This window comes from Hyperolius riggenbachi, chromosome 1 (genome assembly GCF_040937935.1).
Source record: "Hyperolius riggenbachi isolate aHypRig1 chromosome 1, aHypRig1.pri, whole genome shotgun sequence".
NCBI lineage: Eukaryota > Metazoa > Chordata > Amphibia > Anura > Hyperoliidae > Hyperolius > Hyperolius riggenbachi.
Window position 1 is genome coordinate 135,750,491 of NC_090646.1, and position 21,827 is coordinate 135,772,317.

The window sequence follows — 21,827 nt, forward strand, 5'->3', positions numbered from 1 at the left end:
GCGGCTGCTTCCTGTCAATTCACGGCGGGGGGCTCCGTGAATAGCCTGCAGGCCGCCGATCGCGGCTCGCAGGCTAAATGTAAACACAAGCGGAAATAATCCGCTTTGTTTACATTCGTACAACACTGCTAACAGTAGCAGCGTTGTACCAGATCAGAGATACCCGGCCAATCAGCGGCCGGGGATCGCTGTCACATGACAGGCAGGAGCCTGTTAGAGGCTGCACAGGACAGATCCGTTCCTGTGCAGCCTCGGATCTCCGGGGAAGGGAGGGAGGAGGGGGAGGGGAGAAATTTCGCCGCGGAGGGGGGCTTTGAGGTGCCCCCCCGCAACACACAGGCAGGCAGGAGCGATCAGACCCCCCCAGCACATCATCCCCCTAGTGGGGAAAAAAGGGGGGCGATCTGGTCGCTCTGCCTGCACCCTGATCTGTGCTGGGGGCTGCACAGCCCACCCAGCACAGATCAGCTAAAACAGCGCTGGTCCTTAAGGGTGGGTAAAGGGTGGGTCCTCAAGTGGTTAACATAGGTGCCTTTGGCTGCATCCATATTACACAAATAACTACTTTGGCCCTGAGAGGTTTTTCTTCAGGTTTTAGGACCTAGTCATGCATAGCAGCTCTAATGATCTCTGTTTACAAATGCTGCTCTTGCTAAGCACAATGGCCCATATGCAATTAACTTTTTCACCTGAGTTATCTCCTAGGAGATAACTTTCATCTTCTCTTTAAACTATTTTTTCAGCATTTTACAATTGAAAAAGTACCCAAAAGTTGGTGAAAAAGTGCTATCAAATTTATTTTGAGCATTTTCTTGCTTGCTGGTGGCTTAAAGGGCATTTTATGACAAGTTTGGAAAATATCACCTAGGAGAAAACTGGGGAGAAAAAGTGAATTGCATATAGGCCACTGTCTCTTTTCCGTGAGGCTATGTTTCCACAATAGCGTGACATTTTCTCCTGCAAAAAATCGTATAAGATTTTTCTGATTGGTGAAAATTTGCATGTAAATTTTTACGCGTTTTTATGCAAATTTTTATACGCGAAAATTCGCATTAGGTAAATATAACATAATCTGCCTAGTAATAGCTTAGTCATGACTGCTGACAACTTCCTGTAACCATGGATCTAATGCGAATTTTCGGGCAAGTAACGTAAAAATTTGCATTGCCTATACAAAGCATTGTACGCGAATCGTACGGGATGCCCAAAAAAATTATACAGGATCTCAGATTTTTTTCACCCGTACAGACGCTAACGAAAATTCACATTGAATGGAAACAGCCCCATTCACTACCATTAGTTGCAAAATCAATGCAAATTTTCGGAGAGAAAAATCTGACACAAAACGCACAAGTGGAAACCAGGCTTTAGGATTAATGGGAAAGCATACACACTGTGACTGGTAAGCTACCCCCTCTAGTGGCCAAAGAGAGAGTATTCACCATAAAACGAAAGCCATACTACAGGCTTGTGTTAAATTGTGTGAAATATATGTATCATAATGAAAACTGAAATAACTGAAATTCAGGACAGGTGGGTGGGATGCTCTAGTGCTAAGGAGATACTGACTGAACTTTGCGGTGCTCACTGTTTCCAATTCCCTAGCGCCAAACATCTGCAGATGCTAGAGGTGAAATCCCCACTTGAAACCTCACTTGTTCTCCGGCAACTGCAGAGGATTGGCTTAGATATCGCTGAGCAGGACACCTTCCAAGTGCCAAGGCCCATCCATTGTGCCTCCTACTATTCACTGTGGTGGCTTCTATAAAGTCTCATAACTACTTCTTGTGAAGCTTCATCTTCTTGTTCTGATTATAATGAAGTTGGCACTGAAAGTACCAGTGCCAGGCCAGCTCATACATCTTAGAAAGGAGTATGAACTATTCCTGCAGGTGTTTTTACATCTCCTACTGTGTAGATTATGCAGTTTATCTCTCTCCCCAGATAGCAATGGGCTGTATTTATTAAAGAGAACCCGAGGCGTAAATAACTACAAAAATCACATGCTTACCTAAGGAGAGGGAAGTCTCTTGCTGCTCCAGAGGCTTCCAACGTTGTCCCCTGCTCCTCGGCTACTGCCCTGATTAGGGCTGCGCTCGTCTTCTGGCACGAGCTTAGCCATGCAAGCACAGCTACTTCTGCACAGTAGCACAGAGCTGCTTATGCACGTCGCAGTACTGCCCAACATGTGCTTGAAAAGGTGCGCAACCCTGATCAGATTACCGACAAGCCCTCGTCAGAAATCTTTAGAGGGTCTGCGTGAGACAACGATTGAGCGGAGGAAGCCTTAATAGGATCCAGAGGCTTCAGCCTTCTTAGGTAAGTGTAGGTAGTCCCGAATGTACGAATTGCCGACTTACAAACTATACGAACTGCAGAAAGTGCTAAATTTGATTCTGTGGGAACAAGTCAAAATTTGTTTTTCACAAAGGCCTTGTTGTTTTTGAGAAAATTGATGACTTAAGGGCAAAGGTGGCACAGAGGGGGACACTGCATAGGGGAACAGAGGTGACACAGAGAAGGGGGGGGCATAAAAGTGGTACTGGGGACAGAGATGGCACAGCGTTTGGTCTTAAGAATGGATTCAGGTTCAGAATGAACCGCTAGTCCCTATCTTGTTCGCTAACTAACCTGTATGTGATTTTTTTTTACATTATTTGGGCCTTGGGTACATTTTACAGATTATTATTGTCATGTACATCTTTTAGCACTAGTATTATATTTTGTCTAGGGTGTTCCCTCATGAAGTTACTGGTTTACGTGATAACAAAGCAATATTTGTGTACTCAGTTAGCGTTATTTGCTTAAGACTTGTGGTAATTTAAAGGGATGGACCAGTGGTACTTGTTAGTAGATGTAGTTAAAATCCTGTGGTAAGTGGGAGCTTGTGACATTTTAATGAATTGACTAAAGGAGCCATTTACTGCAACCAAGAGGTGATTTACTGACAAAAAAAAAATACTGAAAGTGGTGTTTCCATAGCAGCATCTCTAATGAATGGACAGAGCCAGAAACAGTGATACTTAGAGGTAATTACCACAAAAATGGTAAATATTGCATGTGGTACAGTTTAATGAATGCTGCCCTATGTCTATATGCAGTCTCCCTTTCTCTTCAAGAAAGTGTATTACTGTGTACCATTATCTGCAGCAAGGTGAATAGAAGAATAGAATGTGAGCCCAATAACTCAAAGAACAGGCTTTAATGAGCTAAATAAGTGTCTGTTCCTATACTATAAAAGCAGAATTTCGGTTTGGAAATATATAAATCTGATAAAGGTTCTGACCCTTTTCCACTCTACTCAGAAATACAAAAAATATGTATACCGTATATATTTTTGGCTGGTATTTTATATCAGCCATTAGCAATCCACTCAGAAGCCGATTTATGAAGCAGAAGTAAAACTCTATTTTATACATTTCATCTTCACGGCACATTGGAGCTCTTAGCAAGAGATAATTTTTACTATATGTACTGTTCCAGACGTTAAAAAAACAGAAAGTTGTGGAGAAACAAGGAAGGCTACCTCTAGTCTTTGCTGCTTTTCTTCTTTCTTCCTTGGAACCCTTGTCTTCTCTATCCACTGTCACAGTAGTGAAGATTTAGGAACTCATAAATCTCGGTAGGCCACCAGTCACATTACGTCTGGCTCTTGGCTCTCTGAGTTGCCTTTGATTGACAGCACTATGATCCAATCCATACAGCCATGACTGAAAGGATCTGGGACACTGGACATAACTGGATGGTGGTACGTAATTCTTACGCCACCTCTATACCAAAGGCCTAGAGTTTTCAGAAACAAAGAAGAGGAGCAGCAGGGCTGGTGAGAACCTTACTATGCAGGTGAATATCACTTTTTTGGCTGGTATTGTATAGTGTTTAACCAGCTCCTTAATGGCTCCAGGACATTTTAACGTGTTGCTCGCCCCCACTGCCATGCACGCTTTCTGCCAGCCTGCCACTCGTCCCATTGGGACACAGAGATACCTGATTGGGGAAGAGGAACAAGCATTCTCCTAACCAATTGCAATGCCTGGAATAAATGGACATGAGCCCAACCAGGGGCCATTCATAAAACTGGAAGTATTAAAAGCGTGTTAAATGTAAAAAAAAAACAACAACACGTGAAAGTGAACACTTCCTGGTAAACCAGGATAGCGTTTGCAGTGCCATCTAGTGGCAACAAAGCAAAAATACACACACCATACATTCAAAATTAAAACTTAATATAATTACTTTCACTTACACCCCCCCCCTCCTCCAACACTTGTTAAATAAAAAAAAGTTAAAAAAACAACCATTTTAATTGCCTTATGGACGCTTTCCTTTATTATATATATGTCATGAGGGTATACTACTGTTATTTTACTATGTAAGGGCTTGTAATTATGGACCAGACGTAGGGAGGGACATAATTTAAACAGTGTAATAACCAGGACAAATGGACAAATAAAATACGTGAGTTTTAATTATGGTAGCATGTTTTATTTTAAAACTATAATGGCTGAAAACTGAGAAATAATGATTTTTCTGTGTTTTAGAATAAAATAATTCTTAGCAAAATGTATTACCCAAAGAAAACCTAATTGGTGGCGAAAAAAACAAGGTATAGTTCATTTTGTTTAGATAAATAGATAAAAAGTTATTGGCGGATAAAAGGGAGGACCGCTGACAGGTGAAAATTGCTCTGGTTCATTAGAGTATCGACCCCGTGGGGGTGTAGTGGTTAAGCAGAGTTGAAAAAAATATCTTTGTTGGCTAATTAAATGGTTGGAATATATACGCCCTTCTAACTGTACGCTTGCCCTGATTGGTGGATGGGGTTGACCAGAGACTTGCCCCTGGTTCCAAGTGCAAGTCTTTCTGGTGTCATATAAATACATGGAGTGCAGAATTATTAGGCAAGTTGTATTTTTGAGGAATAATTTTATTATTGAACAACAACCATGTTCTCAATGAACCCAAAAAACTCATTAATATCAAAGCTGAATATTTTTGAAAGTAGTTTTTAGTTTGTTTTTAGTTTTAGCTATTTTAGGGGGGTATCTGTGTGTGCAGGTGACTATTACTGTGCATAATTATTAGGCAACTTAACAAAAAACAAATATATACTCATTTTAATTATTTATTTTTACCAGTGAAACCAATATAATATCTCAACATTCACAAATATACATTTCTGACATTCAAAAACAAAACAAAAACAAATCAGTAACCAATATAGCCACCTTTCTTTGCAAGGACACTAAAAAGTCAGTGTTTTGATCTGTTCACCATCAACATTGCGTGCAGCAGCAACCACAGCCTCCCAGACACTGTTCAGAGAGGCAGAGAGGTGTACAGTTTTCCCTCCTTGTAAATCTCACATTTTATGATGGACCACAGGTTCTCAATGGGGTTCAGATCTGGTGAACAAGGAGGCCATGTCATTAGTTTTTCTTCTTTTATACCCTTTCTTGCCAGCCACGCTGTGGAGTACTTGGACGCGTGTGATGGATCATTGTACTGCATGAAAATCATGTTTTTCTTGAATGATGCAGACTTCTTCCTGTACCACTGCTTGAAGAAGGTGTCTTCCAGAAACTGGCAGTAGGACTGGGAGTTGAGCTTGACGCCATCCTCAACACGAAAAGGCCCCACAAGCTCATCTTTGATGATACCAGCCCAAACCAGTACTCCACCTCCACCTTGCTGGCGTCTGAGTCGGACTGGAGCTCTCTGCCCTTTACCAATCCAGCCACGGGCCCATCCATCTGGCCCATCAAGACTCACTCTCATTTCATCAGTCCATAAAACCTTAGAAAAATCAGTCTTGAGATATTTCTTGGCCCAGTCTTGACGTTTCAGCTTGTGTGTCTTGTTCAGTGGTGGTCGTCTTTCAGCCTTTCTTACCTTGGCCATGTCTCTGAGTATTGCACACCTTGTGCTTTTGGGCACTCCAGTGATGTTGCAGCTCTGAAATATAGCCAAACTGGTGGCAAGTGGCATCTTGGCAGCTGCACGCTTGACTTTTCTCAGTTCATGGGCAGTTATTTTGCGCCTTGGTTTTTCCACACTCTTCTTGTGACCCTGTTGACTATTTTGAATGAAACGCTTGATTGTTCGATGATCACGCTTCAGAAGCTTTGCAATTTTAAGAGTGCTGCATCCCTCTGCAAGATATCTCACTATTTTTGACTTTTCTGAGCCTGTCAAGTCCTTCTTTTGACCCATTTTGCCAAAGGAAAGGAAGTTGCCTAATAATTATGCACACCTGATATAGGGTGTTGATGTCATTAGACCACACCCCTTCTCATTACAGAGATGCACATCACCTAATATGCTGAATTGGTAGTAGGCTTTCGAGCCTATACAGCTTGGAGTAAGACAACATGCATAAAGAGGATGATGTGGTCAAATTACTCATTTGCCTAATAATTCTGCACTCCCTGTATATTGAGACCTTACCACATTGAAGGTGGCAATGGCATATCATAGCTTCTTTCTAGGGATTCACCATAATTTAGCACAGGCAATAAATAACTGCTGGTGGTAATAAATAGGCCCCACACAGAACATAAATTGACTGGGGATGTTATATCACTGCGGTGACCGTGATGAGGCTGAGCGTAATGGAACTCACACAAAATACAGATTTCTGGTGTGCATATAATAGAACATACATACACTGCAGTGCAAGTTAAACTTAACTTTATCCGTTAAAAGTACCCATTTCCAGCCAAAGCTTTCATTTCATGTTCACATACTTTGGAAAAGAAATGAAACCTGAAGTGAGAGGCATGTGGAGGCTGCCATATTTGTTTCCTTTCAAACAATACCAGTCAGGGCCGCCATCAGAAATTTTGGGGCCCCTCACACATCATCAGGCCTGGGCCCCCCCTTCCTGGGCCCACCCACTGGTTGCTGTGCCCACCCACTCGCCACCTCACCCGTGTCCCTGTATGAAGTGCGCTGCGGTGAAAAATGTGCATGTCTTCGACACTGAAGAAAGCGGCATGCACAGCGTGATGCGCAGTGGGCGTGACCATGACATGTTGTGGGTGGAGCCAAATACTAGCGAATTACAGGTAGTGCCTGGTTAACAAATGAGATAGGGACTTGTAGGTCCGTACTTGCCCCCCTTCTTTTCTTCCTGTGCTTCTTTTGCCCCCCTCTGTCTCACCTCAGTTTGTCCCTCTGTGTGACCTCATGTTCCCGTCTTGTCTCTTTTCATCCTGTGCCTCTTTTGTCCGCCTCTGTTCACCCTGTGCCTCTTTTATCTCCTTGTGTTACCTCTTGCCCCCTTCTGTCTCAGCTCTTTCCCCGGCCCTAGCCAGGTTTAGGTGCCCCCAGTATAGGTATCTAGGCATAGGTGCACCCAGTATAGGTAGCCAGGTATAGTTTCCCCCAGTATAAGTAGCCAGCTATAGGTGGTGCCCCAGTATAGGTAGCCTGGTATAGTTGCCCCCAGTATAGGTAGCCTGGTATGGGTAGAACACCAGTATAGGTTAGCCAGGTACAGGTGCCCCCAGTATAGGTAGCAAGCTATGGGCGCCCCAGCATAAGTAGCCAAGTATAGGCTATGCCCCAGTATAGGTAGCCAGGTATAGGTGGTGCACCAGTATAGGTAGCTAGGTATAGGTGGTTCCAGGCAGCCCCAGTATAGGTAGCCAGGTATAAGTGGTGGCCCAGTATGTTAGTTAGTGAGCCACAGGCCCGCAGCCAGCACATGTGGCAAATCCAGCGCTTTGGGGGGGCCCAGGGCCCCCAGAAGCCCGGGGCCCCTCACTGCAGTGTCAGTTGTCCCCCCCTGATGGCTGCCCTGATACCAGTTACCTGACAGACCTGCTGACCTTTTTGGCTGCATCGAACACCTGGAATGAGCATGAGGACCTGATCTGCATGCTTGTTCAGGGTCTATTGCTAAAAATATAGAAGGTAGAGGATCAGCCGGACAGCCAGGCAATTTGCACTGTTTAAAAGGAAATAAATATGGCAGCCTCCATATCCCTCTCACTTCAGGTGTCTTTAAAATCTCTTTCTGATTTTCAATGTGACAGAGAAATGAAATGCTATAGGAAGCCAAATAATGTTTTTTTGTTTTTTTGGGGAAACACCATTTTTATTGAGTCTTACTCTTTCCTATGTCAATAAAAAAAATGTATGCAAACGTTACAAGATACATAATTTGCAGTAAGAACATAATTAAAATACAATTATAGGGGTAGTGCAAAATAGGATAAGGGCCAGAAGCAGCCATATAAGCAAAGTTAGCATAGATCTAGAGGTCCATATTAGTGGTGCTCAAATACCCCTTTTCAAAATTCGAGTTAGGTCGAATTCGAATAGTAAATTATTCGAGATCAGTCGAATATTCGAGTCGAATAATTTTTACTATTCGATTCGACCTCGGAATTCGAGCTCACTATTCGAGTCGGTATTCGAGCTCATTATTCGAGCTGACTATTCGAAATGGCCTTAAATAGCTTCCAACACTTGTTTTGAGGGTGAATGATGCAAGAAACCTCTTTTTTTCCAAGTAACAACAGCAAGTGATTATGTGGGGATGTTCCTTTAAAAAAAAAAAGTTGAAAAGAGAAGTTGTGTCCAGAAATTTGTTCAGTTCTGTATATACTTCTTCTTCTTCTTCTTTATCTTCTATATCTTCTTCTTCTTCTTCTTCTTCTTCTATATCTTCTTCTTCTATATCTTCTTCTTCTATATCTTCTTCTTCTTCTTTTATATTGTCTTCTTCTTCTTCTTCTTCTTCTTCATCTTCTTCATCATCATCTTCTTCTTCTTCATCTTCTTTTTCTTCATCTTCTTCATCTTCTTCTTCATCTTCTTCTTCATCTTCTTCATCTTCTTCTTCATCTTCTTCATCTTCTTCTTCTTCTTCTTCATCTTCTTCATCTTCAACTTCTTCATCTTCTTCTTCTTCTTCATCTTCTTCATCTTCTTCTTCTTCATCTTCTTCATCTTCAACTTCTTCATCTTCATCTTCTTCATCTTCTTCATCTTCTTCTTCTTCTTCTTCTTCATCATCTTCTTCTTCTTCATCTTCTTCATCTTCTTCATCTTCTTCTTCTTCATCATCTTCATCTTCTTCTTCATCTTCTTCTTCTTCATCATCTTCATCTTCTTCTTCTTCATCTTCTTCATCATCTTCATCTTCTTCATCTTCTTCTTCTTCATCTTCTTCATCTTCTTCTTCTTCTTCATCATCTTCTTCTTCTTCATCTTCTTCATCTTCTTCTTCTTCATCATCTTCATCTTCTTCTTCTTCATCATCTTCATCTTCTTCATCTTCATCTTCTTCTTCTTCATCTTCTTCATCTTCATCTTCTTCATCTTCTTCATCTTCTTCTTCTTCATCTTCTTCATCTTCATCTTCTTCTCCTTCTTCTTCTTCTTCTTCTTCATCTTCTTCTTCTTCTTCTTCATCTTCTTCTTCTTCATCTTCTTCATCTTCTTCTATATCGTCTTCTTCTTCACTTATTTCTCTTTTCAAATTTTTTTTTTTAAAGAAATGCAGCTATTTTTGAGCGTAACAAATAGCTGGTGGCGCACGCATGTTGGAAGCGCCATTGTATGTGCTCCCTGGCAGTGGAAACACACAGACAGCAGGAGGTAAATTCAGCAGCAGGAGGAGGAGGATGAGTGTGTGGCAGCAGGCAGTCAATGAGGCAGGCAGCGTGACATAATAGCCCTGGTACCTAGCGGTGATACCAGGGCTGTAAATAAACACAGCAGGCAGGAGGTCCCAGACAGCGGTCGTGCAGCCCACATTGTGTCCAATACACAACTGGGACAACACAGTTTTCAACCCGGGCACCTCAGAAAAATTAAACCTTTTTTTTTTTTTTATGGTTTTGTAGTTTTGTTTTTACAACAAATTACACAGACAGATATAGCTATTTTTTGACGTAATAGCTGGTGGCAGAGTGGCAGCAGAAGGTAAATCTGTGTACCCTGGCGTTAGGAAACACAGACAGACAGACAGCAGCAGCAGCAGCAGGAGGAATGGAGGAGTAATGTGAGCAGCTATTGTTTGACGTAATAGCTGGTGGCAGAGTGGCAGCAGAAGGTAAATCTGTGTACCCTGGTGTTGGGAAACACAGACAGACAGCAGCATCAGCAGGAGGAATGGAGGAGTAGTGTGAGTGTGGCAGCAGGCAGGCAGCGTGACATAATAGCCCTGGTACCTAGCGGTGATACCAGGGCTGTAAATAAACACAGCAGGCAGGAGGTCCCAGACAGCGGTCGTGTAGCCCACATTGTGTCCAATACACAACTGGGACAACACAGTTTTCAACCCGGGCACCTCAGAAAAATTAAACCTTTTTTTTTTTTTTTTTATGGTTTTGTAGTTTTGTTTTTACAACAAATTACACAGACAGATATAGCTATTTTTTGACGTAATAGCTGGTGGCAGAGTGGCAGCAGAAGGTAAATCTGTGTACCCTGGCGTTGGGAAACACAGACAGACAGCAGCATCAGCAGGAGGAATGGAGGAGTAGTGTGAGTGTGGCAGCAGGCAGGCAGCGTGACATAATAGCCCTGGTACCTAGCGGTGATACCAGGGCTGTAAATAAACACAGCAGGCAGGAGGTCCCAGACAGCGGTCGTGTAGCCCACATTGTGTCCAATACACAACTGGGACAACACAGTTTTCAACCCGGGCACCTCAGAAAAATTAAACCTTTTTTTTTTTTTTTTATGGTTTTGTAGTTTTGGTTTTACAACCAATTACACAGATATAGCTATTTTTTGACGTAATAGCTGGTGGCAGAGTGGCAGCAGAAGGTAAATCTGTGTACCCTGGCGTTGGGAAACACAGACAGACAGCAGCATCAGCAGGAGGAATGGAGGAGTAGTGTGAGTGTGGCAGCAGGCAGGCAGCGTGACATAATAGCCCTGGTACCTAGCGGTGATACCAGGGCTGTAAATAAACACAGCAGGCAGGAGGTCCCAGACAGCGGTCGTGTAGCCCACATTGTGTCCAATACACAACTGGGACAACACAGTTTTCAACCCGGGCACCTCAGAAAAATTAAACCTTTTTTTTTTTTTTTTATGGTTTTGTAGTTTTGGTTTTACAACCAATTACACAGATATAGCTATTTTTTGACGTAATAGCTGGTGGCAGAGTGGCAGCAGAAGGTAAATCTGTGTATCCTGGCGTTGGGAAACACAGACAGACAGCAGCATCAGCAGGAGGAATGGAGGAGTAATGTGAGTGTGGCAGCAGGCAGGCAGCGTGACATAATAGCCCTGGTACCTAGCGGTGATACCAGGCCGTAAATGAACACAACAGGAGGTCCCAGACAGCGGTCGTGCAGCCCACATCGTGTCCAATACACAACTGGGACAACACAGTTTTCAACCTGGGCACCTCAGAAAAATTAAACCTTTTTTTTTTTTTTTATGGTTTTTTGGTTTTGTTTGTAAAAAAAATTACACAGATATATAGCTATTGTTTGACGTAATAGCTGGTGGCAGAGTGGCAGCAGAAGGTAAATCTGTGTACCCTGGCAGTGGGAAACACAGACAGACAGCAGAAGGGCAGTACGCAGCCCACTGTAGGTGTAAAATGTTTGGCTGCAGGCGACTTAATAGTCAAAGTGAACCAGGCTGGCTTAGTGAGCAGGAGCCAGGAGGTGGTAAAGGGTGGTAAGGCACATTAACGATGGTTCTTAGCCAGTTCATGTCCCCCTCTCGCCGACAACAGGGGCCAGGAACTCGCCTTCCACCCACGCCTGGTTCATCTTGAGAAACGTCAGTCTGTCCACAGACTTGTGAGACAGACGTGAGCGTTTCTCGGTGACCACACCACCAGCTGCACTGAAGCAGCGCTCGGACAGCACGCTGGAAGGGGGGCAGGACAGCACTTCCAGGGCGTACTGCGCCAGCTCGCTCCAGATCTCCAGGCGCTTGACCCAATACTCCATGGGATCAACAGGGGCATCGCTGTCAAGCCCGCTGTAGGACCCCATGTAGTCAGCCACCATGCGGGTCAGGCGCTGGCTGTGACCGGTGGAGGATGCTGCTGCATGCACCTCCTCTGTAGTCACTGCTGCCGGAGCCTCTACAGTCCTGTAGAGCTCGTGGCTGAGAGACAGCAGGTCTGTGGGGCGCTTGCTGCTGGATGCAGGCACCTGCTGCTGCCTCTGTGCTGGCTGCTGGACAGTGGGGGTGGAAGGCTGGGGGAAGGCTTCCTCCAAGCGCTCAACAAGGGCCTGCTGCAAGCTCCTTATTTGTTGCGCTGGGTCTCCTCCTGCAGGCGGCAGGAACTGTCTCAACTTCCCCTTGAGGCGTGGGTCCAACATCATGCTGATCCAGATGTCCTCCCTCTGCTTCATCTGGATCACCCTGGGGTCTCTGCGCAGGCACGTCAGCATGTGCGCTGCCATTGGGAAGAGGCGGGCCACGTCTGCTGGCACATCGACGGCAGTGCTGCTGTCCTCATCCTTCTCCTCTGCCTCGTCAGCCTCATCCTCTCTCCACCCCCGCACCAACTCAGCTGCACTGTGCTGCTCCCCCTCATCAGCAGCAAGGTCAGGGACCTCCACCAAGTCCTCCTCCTCCTCCCCCTCAGAGGTGGACTGTGCAGCTGCTTGCCGCTCCTGCTGGTCCAAGGCTGCCGCTCCCTGTTCCAGCAAAGCATCGAGGGCCCTGTTCAGCAGACAAACCAGGGGCACCCACTCGCAGACCATAGCATGGTCCCTGCTCACCATGTTAGTGGCCTGCAGAAAGGGAGCCAGCACTAAGCACACCTGCTGCATGTGCCTCCAATCATCATCGGGGACGATGGACGGGATGTTGCTGGTCTTGTCCCTTCTCTGAGCGGCGGAAACAGTGGCCAGGGCAAGGTACTGTTTGACAGCGCGCTTCTGTTCAACCAGACGCTCCAACATCGCCAGGGTGGAGTTCCAGCGAGTCGGAACGTCAAGGATCAGCCGATGGCGTGGCAGATCCAGCTCCTTTTGCACGTCTTCCAGGCTCGCACAGGCTGCAGCCGAGCGCCGGAAGTGACGCACAACGTTCCTTGCCGTTTCCAGCAGTTCGCCCATCCCCTGGTAGGTGCGCAAGAACTTCTGCACTACCAGGTTCAGCACGTGGGCAAGACAAGGGATGTGGGTCAGGTTTCCCCTGTCTATTGCGGCAACCAGATTGGCCCCATTGTCGGCCACCACCTCTCCGACTCTGAGGCCTCTGGGGGTCAGCCAAATCCTCTCCTGCTCCTGGAGTTTGGCCAACACATGGGTTGCCGTCAGCTTGGTCTTCCCAAGGCTGACCAAGTGCAGCAGCGCTTGGCAGTGGCGGGCCTTCACGCTGCTGCTGAGGCGGGGGGTTTGGCCAGGTGTGCCGGAGGATGGCAGAGGATCGGAGGAACCTGCTGCAGTTCCCCTGACCCTGCGGGGTGGCACCACCCACTGTGTTGCTGCTGTGCCCGCTGCTGCTCTCCCATCCTCACCCCCTTCCACCAAGCTGACCCAGTGGACAGTGAAGGACAGGTAGCGGCCTGTCCCGAAGCGGCTGCTCCAGGAGTCCATGGTGACGTGGACCCTTTCACCAACCGCGTGCTCCAGCCCTCGCTCCACATTGGCCATCACAAAGCGGTGCAGTGCAGGAATGGCCTTGCGGGAGAAAAAGTGTCTGCTGGGGAGCTGCCAGTCTGGGGCTGCGCAAGCAAGCAGCGCACGAATGTCGCTCCCCTCCTGCACGAGCGTGTACGGCAGGAGTTGGGAGCACATGGCCCGTGCCAGCAAGCCGTTCAGCTGCCGCACGCGACGGCTGCTGGGAGGCAGAGCCCTAACCACCCCCTGGAAGGACTCGCTCAAAAGGCTCTGGCGTGGCCTTTTGCTGGCACGGGAATCAGCAGACACAGCGGAGGAGGCCACTGAGGACTGGCTGCCAGAACAGGCCTCAGTGTCGGCGGCAGGAGTTGCAGAGGGGGGAGGAGCAGTGCGTTTCCGCACTCCTGCTGGTGCTGCTGGAGGAGCAGGAGGGCGGGTGGCTGCTGTTGCTGCTGCTGCTGAAGGCTGTGCAGTGATGGGTGTGGTGCCACTGCCAGCACCAGATGCCTTCAGCCTCTGGAACTCCTGATGCTGGTGGAAATGTTTCGCAGCAAGGTGGTTGATGAGCGAGCTGGTGCAGAACTTTAAGGGGTCTGCACCTCTGCTCAACTTCCGCTGACAGTGGTTGCAAGTGGCGTACTTGCTGTACACTGTGGGCATGGTGAAAAAGCGCCAGATTGGTGACAGAAACATCCCCCTACGGCATGGAAGCGCTGCTGCCTGTCTCCCTGTGGTGGTTGGGGGTGGGGCTTGGGGGGCTTGGGTGCGGCTGGTGGTGGTACTGGCAGATGCTGCTGCTGCTGCTGCTGAGCCTGAGACACCAGCACGCTGTGGGACCTGCCTACTGCTGCTGCCAATGCTTGCAATGATGCGCCTCCTTGCAAGGCCCACAAGAGCATCCTCCTCCTCCTCCTCAGAGCTGCTGAGGACGACATCCCCTGGAGGTGGTGGCACCCAGTCTCTGTCTGTCACCGGGTCATCAACATCCTCCCCCTCCTGAAACATGTCCTGCTGGGATGAGGACCCCCCAAACTCCTCTCCTGATGCATGGATGGGCTGCTTGACTGTCGCCACAGTCTTGCTGTCCAATCCCTCATCCCCCAAAGTGCCCATCAGCATCTCCTCCTCAAGATCGCCAACAACAGCAGACAATTTACTCATGATGCCTGGGGTCAAAAGACTGCTGAATGACAGGTCGGCGAGTGACGGTGAACTGGCCTCCTCCCCAGACCCTGCTGGGCGGCTGCTGCGAACAGGGGTGGTGGTGGTGGTGGTGAGGGTGGAGGCCTCAGATGCAGAGCTGATGGCGGGCTGCTCATCCTCCGTCATGAGTTGCACCACAGTGTCTGCATGCTTTTCCTCAATGGGACGTTTCCGACCCGGCTGGAGGAAAATCGGAGCAGGTGCTACACGCTGCTGCTGCTGTGTCTCTGCAGCGTGAGTTGCAGATGCTCCTGCTGGGCGGCGCCCAAGGCGTCCACGGCCAGTGGCTATGGGAGGAATGTTAGCCACTGACGCTGCTGCTGCGGAACTGTGCATGGTGGCGCGCCCGCGCCCGCGGCTTGCCACAATGCTGCTCCCTCTCCTCCTGATTCCCTTGCTGCCCTTCCCCTTGCCCAAACCGCGCTGGCTGCCACTTCCAGACATCTTCGATGTTTTGGGCGTATAGACAAAAGTTTTTTAAAAGGGCGGGTGAAAAGTGGGGTACTTTAATGGAGTGGGTTGGTGGGTGAGGTGACTGAGTGAGTGTCCCTAGTACAGTAAGTAAGTAGTAACAGTCAGGAAGTACAACTAGCAGTTACAATAATCAGTAGTAATCACAAGTAAATTTAGTGTGTGTACACTACAGACAGTGAGTGCACGCACGCGCAAACACGCGCAGGAGCTAGCCTATGAACAGTGACTGAGTGAGTGTCCCTAGTACAGTAAGTAAGTAAGTAGTAACAGTCAGTAAGTACAACTAACTAATTACAATAATCAATCAGTTATCAGAAGGAAATAGAGTGTGTGTAGTGTGTACACAGACAGTGAGTGCACACACGCAGGAGCTAGTAGCCTATGAACAGTGACTGAGTGTCCTAGACTCCTAGTACAGTAAGTAGTAACAGTAAGTACAACTAACTAATTACAATAATCAATCAGTTATCAGAAGGAAATAGAGTGTGTGTAGTGTGTACACAGACAGTGAGTGCACACACGCAGGAGCTAGTAGCCTATGAACAGTGACTGAGTGTCCTAGACTCCTAGTACAGTAAGTAGTAACAGTAAGTACAACTAACTAATTACAATAATCAATCAGTTATCAGAAGGAAATAGAGTGTGTGTAGTGTGTACACAGACAGTGAGTGCACACACGCAGGAGCTAGTAGCCTATGAACAGTGACTGAGTGTCCTAGACTCCTAGTACAGTAAGTAGTAACAGTGAGTACAACTAACTAATTACAATATTCAATTACAATAATCAATCAGTTATCAGAACTTGGAAATAGAGTGTGTGTAGTGTGTACACAGACAGTGAGTGCACACACGCAGGAGCAGCTAGTAGCCTATGAACAGTGACAGTGAGTGTCCTAGTACAGTTACAGTATATAACTACAATACTAATACAATCAGTAGTAAAGGACAGCAGAAATACTGGTATAGAATAGAGAGAAATAAACAGAGGACAGGAGGACAGCTGCCCACACAGGCAAGGCCCTGAGGCCTAAAGCTGTAAGCCTGCAGCAGCTGGCCTGTCTCTATGTAACACAAAAGCTACTAACTAAAATACAATGTCTAACTAACTAACAACAATATAGGTGTGTATAGGAGGTGTATGTGAGCAAAAACGCTAGGTAAATGACCACAATAAAGCTCTTGCTAAGCCAAAGCACAAAGGAGCAACTCTCTCTCTATGCAAGTCTCAGGCAAGGACGGAGAAACGTAACATGGCGGCCGCTATTTATAGGGTAGGGGCTGGCCAGGGTCCCCCTCTGTGATTGGCTGCCATAGTCCCCATGATCATCCATATATACTGTATATATATATATATATATATATATATATAAATGCTTTCAGTAGAAGACATTATGAACAGTTCCATTTCCAGACCTAAATAACAAAATTATAGTTCCACACGACCTAGCCCAGATAGCATTCTTTCCTATGCAGGTATTTTAATTAGGCAGAAGCTGTCTGTAAAATAATTTGTGCAGAAATCTTTTTGTCTCTGCAGGCTGTGGTACAGGGAAGTACCTGAGTGTGAACACTGATACATACAACCTGGGCTGTGATTACTGTGAGCCCCTAGTGGAGATTGGCAGGAATAACAACCTTGAGGTCATGGTGTGCGACAACCTCAATCTTCCTTTCAGAGACCAGTGCTTTGACACCGTCATCTCCATTGGCGGTAAGTGGAATAAGTCAATCCAGTAAATCTAAAGGTGACCATTAACCACTTGAGGACCGCAGTGTTAAACCACCCTAAAGACCAGGCCGTTTTTCTGTAAATGGGCCACTGCAGCTTTAAGGCCTCACTGCAGGGTCGCACAACTCAGCACACAAGTGCAGCCCCCCCCCCCCCCCTTCCTTTTTCTCCCCACCAACAGAGCATTCTGTTGGTGAGGTCTGATCACTCCCCCAGTGTTTATTTTTTTTATATATATTTATGTCCTTTATTTTTAAATAAATGTGTCTATTTTTTTTATTATTTTCTACTCCGTGCAATCTCCCGCAAACCACACCCCAAGGACCTTACACTGTGACGCGGTCGGCAAGTGGTTAATGGTGCGATTGTTCAACATTCATATTGGTGATAAGATCATTCAGATTGAAAGAAATGATCCTATTTCATTGATCTGCAGCATTAGAGAATCAAGTTGCGATCATATCTAAAACAATTGCGATTGTATTTTTGAAAAAAAAATCACTTTTCTCCTAGGTGATATTTTCAAACTTGTGAAGAAAATGCCATTTAAATCTCCAACAAGCAAAAAAATACTTAGAATAATCTTGCCAGTACTTTTTCTCCTACATTTTTAGTAGTTTTTTTTTTTTTTTATTGCAAAGGGCTGAAAACTTTTTTTTTTTTTAAATTTAAAAATTATCTCCTAGGAGAAAATTCAGGAGAAAAAGTTAATTGCATATGGGCCCTTATTTGATTATCTCAGGAATTATCTCTCCTTATTTGTTTATCTCCTGCATTAGCTCTCCTTAAGGGGCCCATACACTGGTCAATTTCAGCCATCGATTGATCAATTTTGTGGAATCGATCGCAAATCGATTCTATCAAATCTATCGATCGATTGATAGATTTCGATTGATATTAAGGCCCATCGATATCGATCTGCCTTTAAGGTGGCCATACACTTATAGATTTGCAGCAGATTCGACCATCAGATAGATTTCTGTCAGATGCCTGTCAAGTTGAATCTGACAAGAATCTATCTGATGTGTGCCACACACTAGGAACAGATTTCCAATACATTTCAGAATGAAATCTATTGGAAATCGATCTAAATGCATTATTGGACTATTAGATCAAATGCAACTCTATTGGCCATTGATCTGCTGCCAGCAGCAGATCAACCTAGATTTTCCATCCTGTCAGATAGATCAAATCGATTGAAATCGGCCACAAATCAATCGATCGATGGCTGAAATCGACCAGTGTATGGGCCCCTTTACCTGGGGATTCTACCTGCCTCCTGCAGATGTCCTGTGCCCGTGCTAGTAAGCTAGTATCATTGTCGGCGGGCCATTGTGCTTGGTGGCCCTGGCCGCACGCATCCTCACGTCGCTGTCCTGCGCCAGCGCAGTGCGAGAAAAACTCTTACTGCGCATGCACAGGACAGCGGCATGACTATGAGCAAGGACACACGCTGCCAGGGCTGCACAGGCGCAGTGGTCTAGGAAACAAAACTAGCTCGCTTCAGGGTCCCGGATTGTCCCGTCGCGGCCACAGGACGTCTGCAGGGGGCTGGTAAAAGCCCCAGGTAAGTGAAACTTTTTTTTTTCTTTTATTAGTCAATTAAGGTTCCCTTTAAGGTGGAAAATAAGTAAGCTTTGTGAATCTACCCCATTATATCCTTTCCACACAGTCTAAAGGTTAAACATTTTTTCTTGAGCTGAATTGGAATCCTTCAGCAAAATCTGTTTGTTGCTCAATGCTTACTGTATAATGCTGCTGTGACTCTTTAGAGAAGAGTGCTTATTGCAGTTATACAGAGAATAATGAAAATGGTGAGATTATACAGAAGCTCATGGCTCACAATGCTTCATTGTCCTTATTTTATATGGAAAATAAAGATTGCATTCTGGTTAGTCTATCAGTGGAGAGCTTTAAGCAGTACATTGGCAATGCTTAAATGCCGGTTTCCTTTTTTTTTGCCCTAGTAATTCATCATTTCTCCACCAAGCAAAGAAGAATCCGCGCTATAAAAGAAATGACCAGAATCCTGCTTCCCGGCGGTCAGATAATGCTGTACGTTTGGGCCATGGAACAAAAAAGCCGCAGGTTTGAAAAGCAAGATGTATTTGTACCATGGAACAAAGCATTGCTGCCTCGTTGCACTTCTGACACCAGCCAGTGTGAAAGCGGAGAGCACTCCGCTCTGAATACCAAGCAGCACAGCACAACCTCGCTGTCAATGAAAGAGGACGACACCATCAACTTACATAATTTAAGACAAACCTTGGATTCTAAGCAAACACACCATTCTGAGAAGTGTATAACAGCTGAATCGTGCTGCATTAAGTTCTCTAATGAAGACACAAGACTCTACAGTGCCATCGGGAGATCCATCCGCTCTTGGTTCTTCTCCCGGTCTCTCGATGAGTCCTCCTTAAGGCGGCAAATTGACAGGATGAAGTCCTTGAACCCGGTCGGCGGTTGGGTGACTAGCACCGTATCTGTCCAACCTTCACGGCACTGCAGCTTAGACCTCGGACATCAGAGATTAATATTGAAGGAGCACAGTAGTTTTGAGGATGATGATGATGATGATGATGTATTCATTAAAAGCAATTCACACAAAAAGGAACAGTGGTTCCTGGCTTTAGACGCCTCTAAAAATGAAAATGGAAAACATTTAGGGTTGGCACAAAATGGCACAAAACAAGCCACTTTTCAGGCAGACGCTAAACACTGCAGGTGTATTTGTAGCAATGAAGAAGAAATAGGTAACCAAAGCAAAGTCTTAAAGAGAACGTCAACCACTGAATCCAGTGACTCAATCTTAGATGAAACCGTAGCGGCCAGTGATCAGGAAGCTGATACTTTAGACTCTAAGGCGTATTTAAGATATTACCATGTTTTCCGAGAGGGTGAACTGCGTAGTCTGTTGGAAAATGACATTCCGGAACTCCAAGTTGTCAGTTCTAGCTTCGACCACGGCAACTGGTGCATAATTGCAGAAAAAATAACCCTGTAAAAGAATGTTTTGTACTAGAGTAAAACATGACAACTGCTACCGATACCTCTCAAGCAGCCCCATGCCACAATTTCTTCTTACCATGGCATTTTATATTTTGAGAATATTCAGGGAATAATGAAGGAAATCTTTTACATTCATTAAGGAATGGTACATACAGGCAGACTCATAGCCAGTCTTTCAGGTAATTGATTGTTCCAATTGAATTCCTGGCCCCTAATCAATCAGACGGGGGCATCATACCAATGTTCTTGTTCCTTTACATTGGGTTGTATTCACAAAAGATCGGTAAAAGGTACCTGCATCGAGAGACCATGTAAAGGTTAATGGTCTTTAAGCAATTAATTTAGTTAGGTAAATAGCATAACTCGAAAAATATCTGCAATGCCTACATATATACAACACATATATACAACAGGCAATATAGGCATTGCATGTATAAAGTGAGCTATGCTGTTTGCACAAATGTGCTACATGGATTGCGTAAAGCAGGTGAACTTATTGTGCGCTCTCTGACCATGTACATTTTTCCGATCTTTAGTGACCATACTCCATTGTGTCAATGGATAGTTCACGCATGTATATTGACCCAACCACTGGTAAAACTCTTGGCTAACGGATGTTTCCAACGGGTCTGCAGAATAATTCTCTTATGATTCGCTGACAATCCAATCATTTCATCAGATTGCTCATCGGATCAGAAGTGAATCTTGACTCGTGTACTACTATACCTTCGCATTGTATTAGCCCAGCAGTGTTTTCGAAGTTGTCGAGGTCTCTGCACAAAGCAATCAGTTACTTTTTTTTAACTGCAGTTTGCCTGTCTCCTCTCCATTCTTTTTATTTAGCTGATCTTGTGAATGTTAAATTGTCATTCCAGCCTGCCAAGATAATTCTGATCAGCTTCCAAACTCAGATCACACCCAAACCCAATTAAAGGAATACTTAAGTCAAAAAAAAAAAAATGACATTTACTCACCTGGGGCATCCCTCAGCACCCACGAAGCTGGATGGTGCCCTCGCAGCCCCGCTCCGATCGTCCTGTCCCCGCCGGCGGCTACTTCCGGTTCGGCGACAGCCGCCGACAGGCTGGGAACGCGGCTGATTTTCCGCGTTCCCAGCCGCTGCTATCACTCTCTATGCTGCTATAGCGTATATATATACGCTATAGTAGCCGGCGGCTACTTCCGGTTCGGCGACAGCCGCCGACAGGCTGGGAACGCGGCTGATTTTCCGCGTTCCCAGCCGCTGCTATCACTCTCTATGCTGCTATAGCGTATATATATACGCTATAGCAGCATAGAGAGTGATAGCAGCGGCTGGGAACGCGGAAAATCAGCCGCGTTCCCAGCCTGTCGGCGGCTGTCGCCGAACCGGAAGTAGCCGCCGGCGGGGACAGGACGATCGGAGCGGGGCTGCGAGGGCACCATCCAGCTTCGGGGTGCTGAGGGATGCCCCAGGTGAGTAAATGTCATTTTTTTTTTTGACTTAAGTATTCCTTTAAGTCATTGCAAAAACTTCAGTGCCTCAAATGTCAATCAAAACGTTGGGTTGTTTGCTTCTTAATACCTAGTGGCCCAATACCAATATTACTAACTAACTAAAAAAATATATAGTATATATTAGTGAAAGTTATGTGTATGGGACATTAGCATCTGTGTTATTACTTAATTTGGTTGTTTTGAACACTTTTGAGTGGACTTATTTGAGTTTTATATGGGCGGGGTACAGTTCTACTTTTTCTCCTCCAAAAGTGGGGGAAAAAGTCAGTGCGACTTATAGTCCAAATGCAGGGAGTTCCTGACTTGGGAACGCCTGCCAATATGAACCTCCAACCTGCCGCAATGTCGGGGGCTCT

General features: G+C 45.7%; 1 protein-coding gene across 2 annotated transcripts in view; it reads left to right on the forward strand.

The window, feature by feature from the left end:
* Window positions 1-20,907, forward strand: part of TRMT9B (tRNA methyltransferase 9B (putative)) — a 43,256-nt gene extending 22,349 nt beyond the window's left edge. Inside the window, exons 3-4 of one of the 2 annotated variants that reach the window (XM_068268596.1) lie at window positions 16,774-16,947; window positions 18,933-20,907. In XM_068268596.1, the coding sequence (XP_068124697.1) occupies window positions 16,774-16,947; window positions 18,933-19,969 (1,211 nt within the window). In that variant the 3' untranslated portion in view covers window positions 19,970-20,907. Of the gene's footprint in view, window positions 1-16,753; window positions 16,948-18,932 lie in introns of both variants that reach the window. The other variant, XM_068268600.1, reaches the window with a different exon arrangement.
* The last annotated feature ends 920 nt before the right edge of the window (window positions 20,908-21,827 follow it).